A 14,580-nucleotide genomic window follows, 5' to 3' on the forward strand; every position below is an offset into this window, starting at 1 on the left:
AGCAACAGCAGTATTTTATCTTTTTCTCAAACCCCTGGTGGTTGTGTTTCTTCCTCATGATCACAACTATTATTCTTTGTTAAAAATCTTTGCTTTCTTGACATTTGTCAGCAACATTTGGTCATTGGTGTTTGTTGAATGAATGAATACAGAAAGGTCAATTTCCTAACAAGTTATGGTAAAATCTGAGAGGGATCTTCTTGTGTCCAGAGTTTCTATACATGTTCCTGCTGGAGTGGCTCTAGGGTAGCTGAGTGAGCAACTCTCCAGTTCAGTATTGCCCATCTCTTTGGATGCAGAGCAAATAGCAGTGCCTAGGTAACCTGACTGCTTGGATGCTGGTTTCCAGGCAGTGCTTTCAATAGATCTCCATAGGTTATAGAAAAAAATTTTTGTAATAATATACTATGTAGCATTTTAAGTTTTATTCCTTTAATGCGTGTGTGTCATGCATACACATGCATTCACACATGCAGTGGTTGGTCACCTGGAAACCTGCTGTTTTGCTATTCCCTGTGCTTACTTGAAACCATTTAGTCCCTTTCATTCCTGTGGCTGATAGAAACAGGAAGGCCGTTTGTGATGGTTAGAACATTCTCTCTCTCTCTTCCAGCCCATCTGATCCCAAATAATATGAAGCAAAACTGAGATCTTTATATTTGTGGGCAAAAATACTGTCTCCTCATCACAGGCCATCACTGTCACTTCACCACTAGGTGGCCACTGCCCCTCAAGGATCAACATCCACATAGCTTGGGGTCCCGTCCCTCCTTTTTCCGAAATACAGAAGTCGATGAGCTCAATAATAGAAAGAAAAAAAAAAAAAAGAGTGAGAGGAGTGAGCCTAGTCATATTGCTATAAACAGAAGTATTTTTGTTTTTTTCATGTTTAAATTATGTCTATATATATAAAATGTAAACTTTACTGTTGTAACCATTAAGTGCATGACATTAAGTACATTCACTTTGTTGTGTACCCATCACTACCACCCACCTCTAGAACTTTCTTATTTTCCCCAGGTGAATCTCTCTACCCATTAAACACAAACTCTCCATCCCCCCTCCCTGTTTGTTTTCTTGTTTTTAATACATAGGGAAAGCAAGGAAATGCGAGCACACCAGGCTAAGATTTCTATGGAAAATAGCAAAGCCATCAGCCAAGATAAATCTATCAAGAATAAAGCAGAACGGGAAAGGTAAGTCTGAGAGTGTTCACTGCAGGAATATGGCATTGACTTGAGGACACAGTCTCAACTTTCTTTATGTGTGTACACACACACACAACTGAGACAGCAAAACACTTGTGGCTTTTGACTAGGAATTCTGCTATTATAATTGCAATGGAGATTTGTTATTATCACTGTAGAACAATCGTCCACATTTTCTGGTTGCTTACTACCACCAGTAAAATTAGTTTACATTCAATATATATGTGCTGCTTTACAAACAAAGTTGCATAAAATATGACATAATAATATAATTCTTTTTTTTATTTTATTCATTTTTTTTTTTGCTTGTTTGTTTTGAGATGGAGTCTTGCTTTATTACCCACGCTAGAGTGCAGTGGCACAATCTCAGCTCACTGCAACCTCCGCCTCCTGGGTTTGAGCGATTCTCCTGCCTGAGCCTCCCTAGTAGCTGGGATTACAGGCATGCACCACCACACCTGGCTAATTTTTGTATTTTTAGGAGAGATGGGGTTTCACCATGTTGGCCACACTGGTCTTGAACTCCTGACCTCAAGTGATCTGCCCGCCTCAGCCTCCCAAAGTGCTGGGATTATAGGCGTGAGCCACTGCGCCCAGCCTATAATCAATATAATTCTGAAGCATCCTTCCCAGGTTCCACTGGGTCATTCTGCAAGCCTCTCCCCTGCTCAGGTGTCAGTCCGTTCTGGATGGGCCGGTTCTGAATAGCAGCAACAGTCAGGAGGGTGGTCTTCTTCAGTAGTCCTTCACATGGGATCATCTTGAAAGCCCCCATCCCATTTGTCTCATTTGTCCTTATGTTAGGTGAGTTTTCTGGAAGCAGATCAAGGCAGGAATTGATGTGCTTGTGATTCACTGAGGAAGGGACCTTCAGAGAAAGGGAGTGAGAAAGCAGGAAGGCCCAGGGCAGGCCCTAAGCAAGGATGTGGTCTCACCTAGGGTCCCAGTAACCTCAAATAAAAAATTCCACCACAGATTTGTCCCTCTTTGAAGCAAGAGCACCTGGCTTTTGTGTTTCCATATTAGGCAGTCATTGGCTGCCTGAGACTGGGGGGAAGGTTTGTGTGTCCTCTATAGAAGGTGCCAAGTGCAAGCCCTTTAGACACAGCTGGTGAAGGGGATCTGAGGAGCTGTCAATAGTCATGTTACCCAAGGGATAGGCACTTAATTCCCAGCGATCACCAGTGCTGCCCATCATCCACCTCAAGGAACATCTGAGAATACAAATGCTATCAGCTCCATAACCAAGAGCCTGGGTTACGCCACCAGCAGTTAGGGACAGTGGGGTTCCTTCTTTTGGGGGAATAATACCTAGCAAGAAGGTGGCCTTTTGGCCAAAGTCCAACAGAGAAAAGCTGTTTTATGAGCCAGGTGCAGTGGCTCACACCTGTAATCCCAGCACTTTGGGAGGCCGAGGTGGGCAGATTACCTGAGGTCAGGAGTTCGGGACCAGCTTGACCAACATGGTGAAACCTCACCTCTACTAAAAATACAAAAAAATTAGCTGGGTGTGGTGGTACCTGCCTGTAATCCTAGCTACTCAGGAGGCTGAGGCAGGAGAATTGCTTGAACCCCAGGGGCGGAGGTTGCAGTGAGCCGAGATCCTGCCATTGCACTCCAGCCTGGCCAACAGAGCAAAACTCCATCTCAAAAAAAAAAGAAAAGAAAAAATGTCATTCTCTGGATGTTATTCTCAGATAAGCAACTTTGTTTAAGGGCCTTATATACATGGAAATGACACCTTCTTCAGTTTGAAAACACCGAATATTCCAGCCGTGATAAAACCTCATGAATTTGAACTGTTTTAGACTATCCAAAGTGAAATATAGAATTAACCATGACAAATGTGCCAATTAATAGCTTTTTACCATCTTTTTCAAATATGTTACAAAGTAGACTTTAGCTCGGTTAAGGTCAAATTATCTTCAATTTGGAGTTACTGCTAACTTAATTAGCAAGGTTCTTAAAATGTATCTTATTTTGAAAAATGTACTTATTTGTTGTAACTTTCTATTTTTATTTGTGCAACTGTATGTGGGTACGTGAGAAAACTTTACATGTATACAATGCCCAGTGATCAAGTCAGGGCATTTAGGTTGTCCATCACCCAAGTACTATACATTTTTGGCTAAGTATTGTCACCCTACTCTGCTATGTCTTATAAGTTTGTATCCAGTGGTATGTGGTTCCAAAATATCTACAAATTGGCTGTTTTTTAAAAAATAATTTTTCTATACCAAATGATAGTTATATTCTAAACCCATACTGTGTGTATGTTTGTATCCACTTTATCAAACTGAGGAGAAATAAAATTTAAAAATTTGTCATAGCACTAAGAAAGATATATAGAAACTGAAAATCATACTTACATTTTTAGATCAAAGAAGACATTTTAACAGAAATTACCCAATATTTATAACTGAATGACAATGTAAACACTATTTATCAATGTGTAGAGGGTAGTTAAAGTGATATTTGGAGTGAAAAATATAGCCTAGATGCATATATTTTTTAAAAGATGTGAAAATTAATGAGCTAACCACTCAAAGAGAATATGAAGTTGGAAAAACAGAGTGAACCCAAAGATTTCTGATGGAAAGAAATAAATTTAAAAAGCAAAAAATACTGAAATAGAAAACAAAATGCAATAGAGAACATTCAGAAAAACAAAAGCTTATTTGAAAAGAATAATAAATCAGTTAACTTTCACCAAGACTAAAGAAGAGAGAGAAAGCACGAATTAGTGATGTTAGGAATGAAAAGGGGAACTACAGAGAAAAATGCTTTGAAAAACTAAGTCTACTATTAAAAAAACTACCAATAAATTTGAAACGTTAGATGGAGTGGAGAATTGCTTTGAAAAATATAAATATCCAAAACTGACTGAAAATGGAGAAAACCTGAACAGACTGGCAATTATTACAGAAGTTCAAGAAGTTATAGGTCTTTTCACTCATGAAAAACACTCTACCTCACCAGTAGTCAGGGAAATGCAAGTTAAAACAATGAGCAATGCCATTCCATAGAAGCATCCAACTGACAGAAAGTCTGATAGTACTAAGAGTGGGCAAAGATATGGGGAAAGAGTAACACCCAGACACTGCAGATGGAAATGCAGTTGGGGACAACTGGATTGGAGTAAGGAGGAGCCTGTTCGTACCCTGCCAAGTGGCAAGTCTGAGTATACACCCTACAGCAGCCTTTGCCTGTGTGCACAAGAAGATATGCACCATACTTCATCCACTCATCTGTTTATTCAACAGACACTTACTGTGTCAGGTATTACAGGGCCCACGCACCCGATCGTTGTAGCGTTGTTTGAAAATAACCTAATTTTTGTTAATGGCAATGAGGAAATAGTGTAGTCTGTTCATAAATTGAAAAGTCCATACAGCAAATGAAAATAATGAAGTGGTCTGGAACACAGGTGTATCTCTAAAACATAAGACTAAGTGGTAAGCTATGGGAAGAAACCCAGACTATGTTACTCTATGGGTACATTTAGAAAACACAGGAAACGATGCCACTGTGCCTGGCCAGCAACATCAGCATCACCTGGGAGCTTACTAGAAATTCAGACTTCCCACCCCAGGCCCACTGGATCAAAGTCACTAAGGGGAAGGCACAACAGTCTGTGGTTTTTATCATCTCTCCAGGTGATTGGTATGCACAGGAAAGTTTGAGAAGCTCTTATATTACACATGGGCACATCTGTATGTGGTTCAAAATATGAAAACATGGGTGAGAAGATCCACACCAAATTCACAATAGTGGTAACCTCTGGGGAGAGAGGAATAAGGAAAACTGAATCAGGAAGAATACAAATGGGGCTTTAATTACATCTGGAACTGTTTATTGCCTTTAAAAATGTGAGATAAACATGGCAAAACATTAAAAATATCAGTTAATCTGAGGGACACATACACAGATTTTTAAATATTCTTCTCTGGACATTATATGTTTGAAAATACTGCAATAAAAATTAGAAAAATAAAGCAATAATTCCATCCAGAGAATTTGATGGAATATAGCTCTTTATTGTTTGATATAATATTAATTTCATTCAATGTCATACCAACCATTATTTGTGCCCATTGCTTTTAGGCGAGTCAGGGAGTTAAACAGCAGCAACACTAAAAAGTTTCTGGAAGAAAGAAAGAGAGTAAGTATTTTATTATATTTTTGGCATTCTTCCTTTAAAAAACTATAAATAATAACTCATGCTTAGCCACCAGACCTCTAGCTAATTTGTTTAATTTGATTTTTCTGTACATTAAACATTCCAGCTTCTCTGCTCCCTGAAAGCTAAAATAATGTCTCACTAAAATCTTTAAGGTAATGATTTGGCACCATTTTATACAGAAAATGAAGCCAGGTTTAGTCATGCGTAAGTCCTCTATTATTTTCTAAGATTTTAGCAGGAAAGATCTTCCCAGAAAGAATTATGAGTTTAAACTCTCCAAATTTTGAGATGATTTTTAAAAAAATTATTATCTCTTTCACTTAAATTATAAAGTTACAAGTCATCTCTCATCCCTGTTTTAAGATTGTAACCCAAAGTTTATCAGACTTTTTTTTTTTTTTTTGCAGCTTGCCATGAAGCAGTCCAAAGAAATGGATCAGTTGAAAAAAGTCCAGCTTGAACATCTAGAATTCCTAGAGAAACAGAATGAGCAGGTATTTTACCTAAAATAAGTAAAACATGCAGGCAGCTAGCCAGCTTTGGGATACACATGCCATGGCCCACAGTGACCAGTGGCTTGCATATTGTAATTGAAAGGTAGATAGAAGAATTTGTTGCCCATTACTATATTTTCTCCATTATATCCAAAAAGAAAAGAAAGTACCAGTTTTTGGAGCAGGAGCAGAATCTGGCTGTGCCAAAAAAAGAATATTTGGATAAATTATGGGGATTATGGGAATTCTAAGAATGAAATTACTAAAAGTGAGAGGATGAAAAGAAGAGATTACGAAGTATTTCTCCATTTTCATTTAGAGTTTTATAATTTGCAAACTATAGGCAAGGGATATGATGTTTAAAAGCAAATGAGAGAAACCACCTATTTTCAAACTCAATCTGAAAACGAAGCTTAAAAACCTCCCTGGGGCTTACAGGTGGTATCTAAAGTCATGGGCCCCCATCACTCTACAAATCACTGAGCATGAGTGGATACCATAGTGGATACACTAAATAAAGAAATATACACAAATAAAGAGTTATCCAGGCCGGGCGCAGTGGGCTCATGCCTGTAATCCCAGCACTTTGAGAGGCCGAGGAGGGTGGATCAGGAGGTCAGGAGATCGAGACCATCCTGGCCAACATGGTGAAGCCCCGTCTCTACTAAAAATACAAAAATTAGCCGGGCCTGGTGGCATGCACCTGTAGTCCCAGCTACTCAGTTGGCTGAAGCAGGAAAATCACTTGAACCCAAGAGGCGGAGGTTGCAGTGAGCCGAGATCGCACCACTGCACTCCAGCCTGAGCGACAGAGTGACTCCATCTCAAAAAAAAAAAAAAGAGTTACCCAAACAGCAACTGTTTAGTTAGGCCAATGGGCATATACCAGCACCAAGGTAAATGTATTTTTATCTGGTGCATAGTACAGGTGGGCACCTTTCCAAATGGGCTACAGCCCATCAGCCTTCTACAGTAACCTTTAATTAATGGAAATCCCTCTAGTTCCTATGGCAACAAGACCCTCAGTTATCATTTACATTTCAGACTCTCTCAGTTCAAATGTTATTCTTTAGGTGTAGTTGGTATAGAAGTTATTATTCCTAGGTAATTCAATTTAGAAACGGAGAGGTTTTGATGAAATATGTACTTGTGCCACATTATTCCTTCCTGTTTTCTCCCATCTATAAAACAATCCTATTTAAGGAATACTTTTTTCCAGAGTAAATGACTCCCCTTGAAGAATAGTTAAGTAGAAATTATACTAAAAAGTACCTTTGAGAAAGTAAAAGAAAAAAAACAAAAAAAAAATCATTTTTTTTGTATGGCAATTGGGTAACAGATAAATCTGACTTCTAGTTTCAGATTCTTTACTTTTTGGTGGACAGAAATTTTATTCATCAACATACTTCCTAGTTATGTTTCCCATTTCCTTTTCAGCTAAGTGCTTCTATTCATAAGCAAGTCCACTCCAAGGGGACAATACATGGTTATTGTCCCACAGGTACAATTCATTTGACCAACTCATAAACACATCACATTCTGGTACAAGTTACCTAGCTTATGTTTTTGCTCTTAAAGCACTTCTCAGAAAGTGCTCCTGGGGGAAATATGGGAATATGAATAAGGATAAAGTCACCATCTCCAAAGCTTTAGAAGTCACTTCAGTGATTCAACAATGGGTAGGGATAAGGATGCCTTGGAGAAGGTTTTTAAAAATTCTCCCTAGAAGAAGGGCACAGTGAAAGGTAAGGCACAGTTATGTGTTAGTTAACTAAATTAAGAAACTACTTGGAAATTAATTGTGTTGCTTAGCAACAAGTTTGACTAAAGAATGTAAATGTGCTCAGAATTACTCATCACTACAATAGTGGTGTATGCCAGAGCTAGAGAATACAGTCATCTTGTGTCGCTAGTTTTGGAGCCGAAGTACATAATTTTTAAAAATCAGTTTGAGCTTTTATCCTAATACATGGCTAATTCAAGCCACACCAGAGTTCTTGCATTAAACTGCTAGATTAGTGATAGCTGTATTGATTAGATTGTATTGGGAGGGTGCTGGCTTTTTGTTGCAGAAATTCAAATAATGTCTTTTAAGGTCTACCACCCACGACTGACACTTTGAGTCACAAAAGCTTGGGAAAGCATAGAACATGAAAAGGCTTAAGACCTGATAAAGATTTAATGAGATTCAAGGAAAAGACATTCAAGATATCATACTGATGCTTCTGGCAAGCAAAGAATTTGGACTTGGGTTTCTGTGTTAAGCTTTGCTTTAGAAATATGGCCTGTTCAATTGCAAATTCAATCCCAGATCTTTCTAGTATACATTTTTTGGCATTTAAGGGTGAGAAAGCTCTCAATTCACAGTTACTCTGTATGGTACAACACTGTCATGGGCACAGTGCAAAAGATACAGTGACTTCATTTCTTTCCTCATAAAAAGGCAAGGTCTGGAACTATATAGTATAACTGCCTTCATAACCAGGTAAACATTTCATCAGCAAGAACAGTTCTTTGTCTCCAGACAATGCAGACTTCTACAACAATCTTCTAAATAATTGTTAAATCCCAAGACATTTTTTCTAAGCCAGAGATAAATGTAAACATTCTCCAATAGTATTTCCCTCAAAGGTTTCTTTCTGTTCTCCTGTGACCCTACTCCTAATCGGTGTCCCAGATCTCCCCTTCCAAAGCAAGGCCTGGAATGGATTCAGTCCATTAGCTAAACCAGTGTTGGGGGCACTGGCAGAAACAAACCAGGCGTCAGTATGTTTTGGTCCTGATTCTGGATCCTCACCTTCTAGGTTATTTGTAAGCCACTTTATGTCCTTGCCTACTTGGTCAGCCAACTATTCACTTAACACTCTGAAGGTTGGGGATGTTTTTCCTACTTGAGTTTTTTCATAGACTTCCCAGCTACACAGTATATCTCATCTGTCTTGACATGTACCATTTCAAACATTAACGACTCCATTACTGTCACACACTCGAGTCTCAAAAATTGGTTTTTATCATCAATCCTATCATTTAATAAAGAGAGGTAAAAGGTTTTGCTTAAAGGCCAGGTTCTCCACTTACTGCCACAGAAGAGAGGCACAGTCTGGGAATGACAGGCGTTGGTTGTTTGTTTTGTTTCTTTTTTTTCTGTTGAGATCAACTACGGGAAAGTTTGTCACTGAGGGGTGTGTACATGTTTTATCCTTAGCTTTTTGCTTTTCTGTATATGGTTTTGCATTCATTTTTCAAATTCACTTCAATATTCATTTATTTTCTTTGTTTTGTATGTATGACTCAATTTTGACATTACTATTTTTGTACAAACAGCTTTTGAAATCCTGTCATGCAGTGTCCCAAACGCAAGGTAGGACCGAAACTCTGATAAGCAAGACGTTGCTTTCCTTCTCAACTACGTCCGTATTCCCTGTGCAGTCTCCACTTATGAGTCACATCTGGTCATAACTAATATCTGAAGGGTTTGGATTTAAAAGCTTGACTATTCCATGCTTGGATTTCTGATGTCATATTCATGCCAAAATGCCCTAAGTCTTTAGAGAATTACTTCTGACGGTATTTGAACCTGTATTTTCTATTGCAGATCTAGGAAACAGATCATGGTAATAAAGACATAACCAGAACAGTGATGTGCAGCTGTCATTTGGACTGACCAGAGCTAAGACAGGGTCACAGAGTCAGATCACTCACAAATGTTAATATGACTCCAATTAATTTTTAAAGCACCCGCTGAAAGTTGGTTGGTGGTTTTTAATGATGGAGCTGTGCTGTGCATGTAGAAACCTTACACGATGACTCTTGTCATGCTCTCTGCTAAGTCCCATCTGCCAAAGACCCTAATCACTCCTCATAAGTAAGGTGATCATATAATTTATTGTCCATACCAGCATAGTTCTGAGAGTGAAAGGCAGCTCTGTTCATAATATCTAGGACTACAGGCATAAACTGGAATTGCCTCAGACAAATGAGAATGAATGGTCACCCAACTCATACAAGAACTTAGCTGTTGGAATAGTCTTGTAATGTCCTATGATTCTTCCTTCTACACCGTGGTCAATACTTTCTTCAGAAGCTAAAGGGGGACAAGCACAGAGAATCATTTGCTACTATTTACCGAACTTGGAAGTATTTAATTTCCAGTGCTGATAATGTTTCACTGTCATCCCTTATGAATACTGTTTGTGTCATAGTTTCATGTTTGTATATTTTTCTCCATTTCTTCATTTCTCTATTAGAGTATTACTATACTTTAGGCATAAAAAATATCTGGGCAGAGGGAACCAACCATCCCAAATTTACACAGAAAGATTTAATTCTTTGGTGTTATTATATCCATCCTCACCAAAATGAAGCTTAACGCCAAAATATAGAAGTAAGAAGAAGAAGGAAATCACAGTATAGTCTGTGGGTTAAATTAATTTTGTCACAAGAATTCATTTGGAAGATGCTTCTCATATAATCTACAGAGTTGACCAAATCCCCTCCCAGTGACCTTCCATTTAGTTGGAATATCTAAGCAGACATAAATAGTAACGTCGGGGCACTTCAGAATCTTCATCTGATTTATATCTTCATAGGTCCATGTTTCTATTTTCAAATGTCCTTTATTTCAAAGCAGCATGTCACTAAAAAAAAGAAATGGGCAATCCTCATTCCTCAAAAGATACGTGCATTGGGTTGGGCAAAATCATCCAGGCTACCAGTTGGATAATAAAAGTCGAAATGTACTATTTGATTTTTTCCTATGTTTCCAAGCAAGTATTTCTCACCAGACACTGACCCCATCATATCCCCTTTCCTCTTCTCAAATTAGCTGGTTTTCTTAGTGACAATCTGAACTCATGAGGTTGAATTCACCATTGCTTACTTCCTGGTAGTCCATAAAAAGTACCCTAGAGAAGTAAGAGCCCACAGGGATAGAGTTTGCACAATAAGATTCCTGAAAGCCTGCATGTTCCTGTAACATTCCATTTACAGAAGACTCCAGCCAATCCAATGTAATATGCTCTCACCTGAACTTCTCTATCAATTAGATTTTTAGGGAATTACTTTTAACTAAATTTCAGGCTATTTAGGAAATAAGTTGTACATAAGCAATGCTTATTCTAATGTGATAAAATTATCTACACACAGTCAAAGCAACGTGTCAATCTGTAGAAACTAAATCAAACAGTTTGTGGTATAGTCTAAAGATAAAGCAAGTGGTCTACCCTCTTCTCAAGTGGTTCTCCTGGCACTGTGTAAACCAGTCCCCAAAATTTAATGTGTATAAAAACTTCCTGGAGATCTTGTTAAAATGAAGATTTTAACTGATTCAATAGATCTGGGGTAGACTCCAAGATTCTACGTTTCTAAGAAGGTCCCAGGCAATGCTGATGCTGCTTGTACATGGACCATATTTTGAGTAGCAAGGATGTGGTGACAGGATCATATTTATGGGAGAAGAGAGGCCAGGGTTGTTAAGTGCCTTCAGTTACGGATTTCAACACACGTAAGGCCATGTTTCTGATGTTATAGGCGAAGGAGATGCAGCAGATGGTGAAATTGGAAGCCGAGATGGACCGCAGACCAGCAACAGTAGTATGAAACTCCAAAATGCAAACTGAAGCAGCAAACCCACAAAGCATCAAAAGACTCACTCACAAACTTCTGAACACAAACTCCATGGATGAAAGCTGTTTATTTTGTTTCCTTTATGTGTAAACAAGATGATATCTGAAACCAGAGAGACTTGGAATGTCTGACTGACTTCTATTTAACAGCTTGAGTATTGCATTTCCTTGGCCAAACAAAAATAGCTACAAATCCACAAAAATTTACTATTCCAGTAAGGCAGAGTTCAACCATTGATAATACAACTTAAACATGTTTGCTATAAAATACCATCACAAGTAAATGAGCTTGGTGTGAACAACTCTCCTTTGTGATGCCTTAGGACATGTTTGAACTGCAGCAAAAAACAAAAACAAAAAACAGTGCATTAGCAATTTCATAGCAAGTGCATGCACTAGGAAAAGAAAACTCTGTCTACAAATTTATTAGCAGAAGTGGCGGTCTGCTAGACAAATAATTTTGCAAAATTTTTCTACATCTAAGTTACCTCATCAGTAAGTGCCATGTCTCTACCATGCCATCAGAGGCTAATTTCCTGTAAAAGTTGTGGAAATTGTTAGAACAATAGAAAAATAGAGCAGTGTATGTGTGCCAAAACTCATCATTACTCAAAGGAGAACTGTGTTAGGCACATTTAAGAAAGTTTACATCTGACATTGCTTTATAGGAATTGTTTCTGCAGATTCCGGGTATTATAATTCACACCATAAAGATTGTGAAGTGGTTATTGGCAAACGTTTGTAAATGTGACCATGTATAAAGTATTTATACTCTTTAATTCACACTGTTAGAGAGCAAAATCATCTAAGTATTGCCACATGACAAGATTAGTAAACAGGAATACTAGAACTATGTTTGCATGATACACAAGCACCAATAAAGACTAATCCATACACAGTTAACCTAATGCCAAATAAATACTGGTTAAATAAATGTATGGCACAGAATATAATTTGACTATCAAGACTTTTAGCATAATGAAAAACCCCCTCTCTATATATATATGTGTATATGAATTATGTGGGCATTCTTGATACTTCAAGTTCTAGTTTGAAAAAAATACATAACTAATTTAATTTTACACAAAAATATTTATGCAGATTTTCAGAATTTCATATCAGGAAATGACCTTTTTATGTCTGTTAAATATCAAAACAATTTGCTACAGTGTTAATCTGCATGGTCTTTAAGCCTGCTGTAGTTGAGTTGCAGACAGTGCATGAAAAAGTATTCCGCTGGGAATTGAGCCATGCCACCAAAGCCAAGAGGAGCGCATGGAAACCCGGTAGTCTAGAACTAATCAGATTACTGATTTTAGGGCACAGCACCAAATGAATTGTTGTATATGCTTGTAAAAATTGATTCTGTGTGTTCCTCTGAACAAAGCGGAGAAAATGATGATACCATCAATATTGAAATTAAACTTCCAACTTCTCTAATAAAAAATTAAAACACGCATAACACTCGTCAAGAGTATTTGCTCCCAAGACACATTCTAGCAAATGTTTTGCCTTTTTCATATACCTGATATCATCGTTATTTTCAAAGGGGGCTTATTAATACCCTCAGCATGTTTTTCACCCAAATGATGCAAAACATGCAGATTCTAGTTGACTTCAGATGTAATAGACTTGTTTTTCTCCTATTTATGATTTGAAGTGGATTCTGTAAAATATCTCTTGTTCTTAGTTTCCTTATCTGTAAAACAGTGGAGTTAGACTACATATCTTTTGGCACTAACAAACATCTCATGAAAAATTATGGTTAATAAAATATCACCACATTTGGATTGCCAATTTTCAAAGATTCTGAGTGGCTTCTCATCATCAAATCAAAGCAAATCAAATCCAAGAGCTCAACTATGCTCACCATTCTGTAACACTTGACTGAATTCATCACTTGCCTCCTGTTGTTTCTGCTTTGGAGAGGTACTACTAGTTTTTCCATTTTTCTTATTTCTTCCCTGGCTTTTCATCCTCCTAGGCCACCATAAGCATTTATATTTTCCAGTGTTATATATGGAACCAGTTTTTTTTTCTTTGATCCAGCTTACTTTTAGTATTTGAGACATCATACCATTAATCCATTGTAGTAGGATTAAAATGTACACACAACTCAAATGTGCAACAAAAGCATGTGTTGCCTGCTATTGTAAGTTCATATTGCACTCAAACCTTGCCTTATCCCTTATTATGAAGAAAATTTAATAGCCAATTAAAGTAACTCAGTGTCTTCCAGTTTTTTTTTAAAAAAAAAAACATTTTCAGGGACATGTTTAGTTACTTGAGAGTCAAATCCCCTGTTAGAGATCCCTCCCCATTCAGGAGATCTTGCTTTTTTCCCCAGATGGCATCTGGGTATGAGGGAAGCTCACGTGTCCACCTGGCAATTGGTAGGAGCATCTGGTTTCCCCATTGTTGGACAGGGCCTAACTGCATTCTACTGCAGCTTTGCAAAGTGGGCCTTTCCACCCCAGTGGTTCAAAGTCCCTGCTCTGCCAAGTCCTCATTCTGGTATCAGTTTATTCCAGCATTCTTCTCAGATATGCAGAACTTCCAGGTCTTTGGGGGCTGTGCAGGAACCAAAGATGCTGTCTCAGGCCCATCCATCAAAACACTCCTTTGGACATTTGTCAGCTACTAGGGCCATGTAGTTTCAATACCACAGAGTTTTCTAAATCCAGGAGGCTTGAAATGTTCCAGAGCAATGCCCCAAAAAGCAAGAAGCAAGCAAGCTTTATACTGCCCCAAGACTATCTGGGTTTCTACTACATCTTGCTTCTCCCACCATCAGAACTTTTTGTTCTTATTTGGGAGCCAGGGCACTTGAGTCTCAATTCTTACCTTTATTCTTTCTTTCAGCCCAGAAAAGATATTCAACTCCCATTCCTGACTGATGGAATACCCATACAGTACTATACTTCTCTTTTCCTAAGTAGGTTGCTCTTCACATTTTAGGGGAATAAAAGGCTTCACGGAAAAAGAGCCAGGTTACCAAGATAGGGAAACACATCAGAAAGTACCATCTTTCATCAAATTGAAGGCATTATTGATTATAGCATATACCATTA

At 38.1% G+C, this 14,580-nt stretch overlaps 1 protein-coding gene across 11 annotated transcripts in view; it reads left to right on the forward strand.

Annotated features, from left to right (window-relative positions):
* Nucleotides 1–12,971, forward strand: part of PLCB4 (phospholipase C beta 4) — a 210,561-nt gene extending 197,590 nt beyond the window's left edge. For 5 of the 11 annotated variants that reach the window (XM_016937435.4, XM_016937436.4, XM_016937430.4 and 2 more), the window contains 4 exons: nt 1,095–1,196; nt 5,313–5,370; nt 5,799–5,885; nt 9,210–12,971. In XM_016937435.4, the coding sequence (XP_016792924.1) occupies nt 1,095–1,196; nt 5,313–5,370; nt 5,799–5,885; nt 9,210–9,344 (382 nt within the window). In that variant the 3' untranslated portion in view covers nt 9,345–12,971. The remainder of the gene's footprint in view (nt 1–1,094; nt 1,197–5,312; nt 5,371–5,798; nt 5,886–9,209) is intronic. The other 6 variants (XR_010154028.1, XM_016937431.4, XM_016937433.4 and 3 more) reach the window with 2 other exon arrangements.
* Nucleotides 12,972–14,580: the final 1,609 nt, after the last annotated feature.

The sequence above is a fragment of the Pan troglodytes genome, chromosome 21 (genome assembly GCF_028858775.2).
Source record: "Pan troglodytes isolate AG18354 chromosome 21, NHGRI_mPanTro3-v2.0_pri, whole genome shotgun sequence".
Taxonomy (NCBI): Eukaryota; Metazoa; Chordata; class Mammalia; order Primates; family Hominidae; genus Pan; species Pan troglodytes.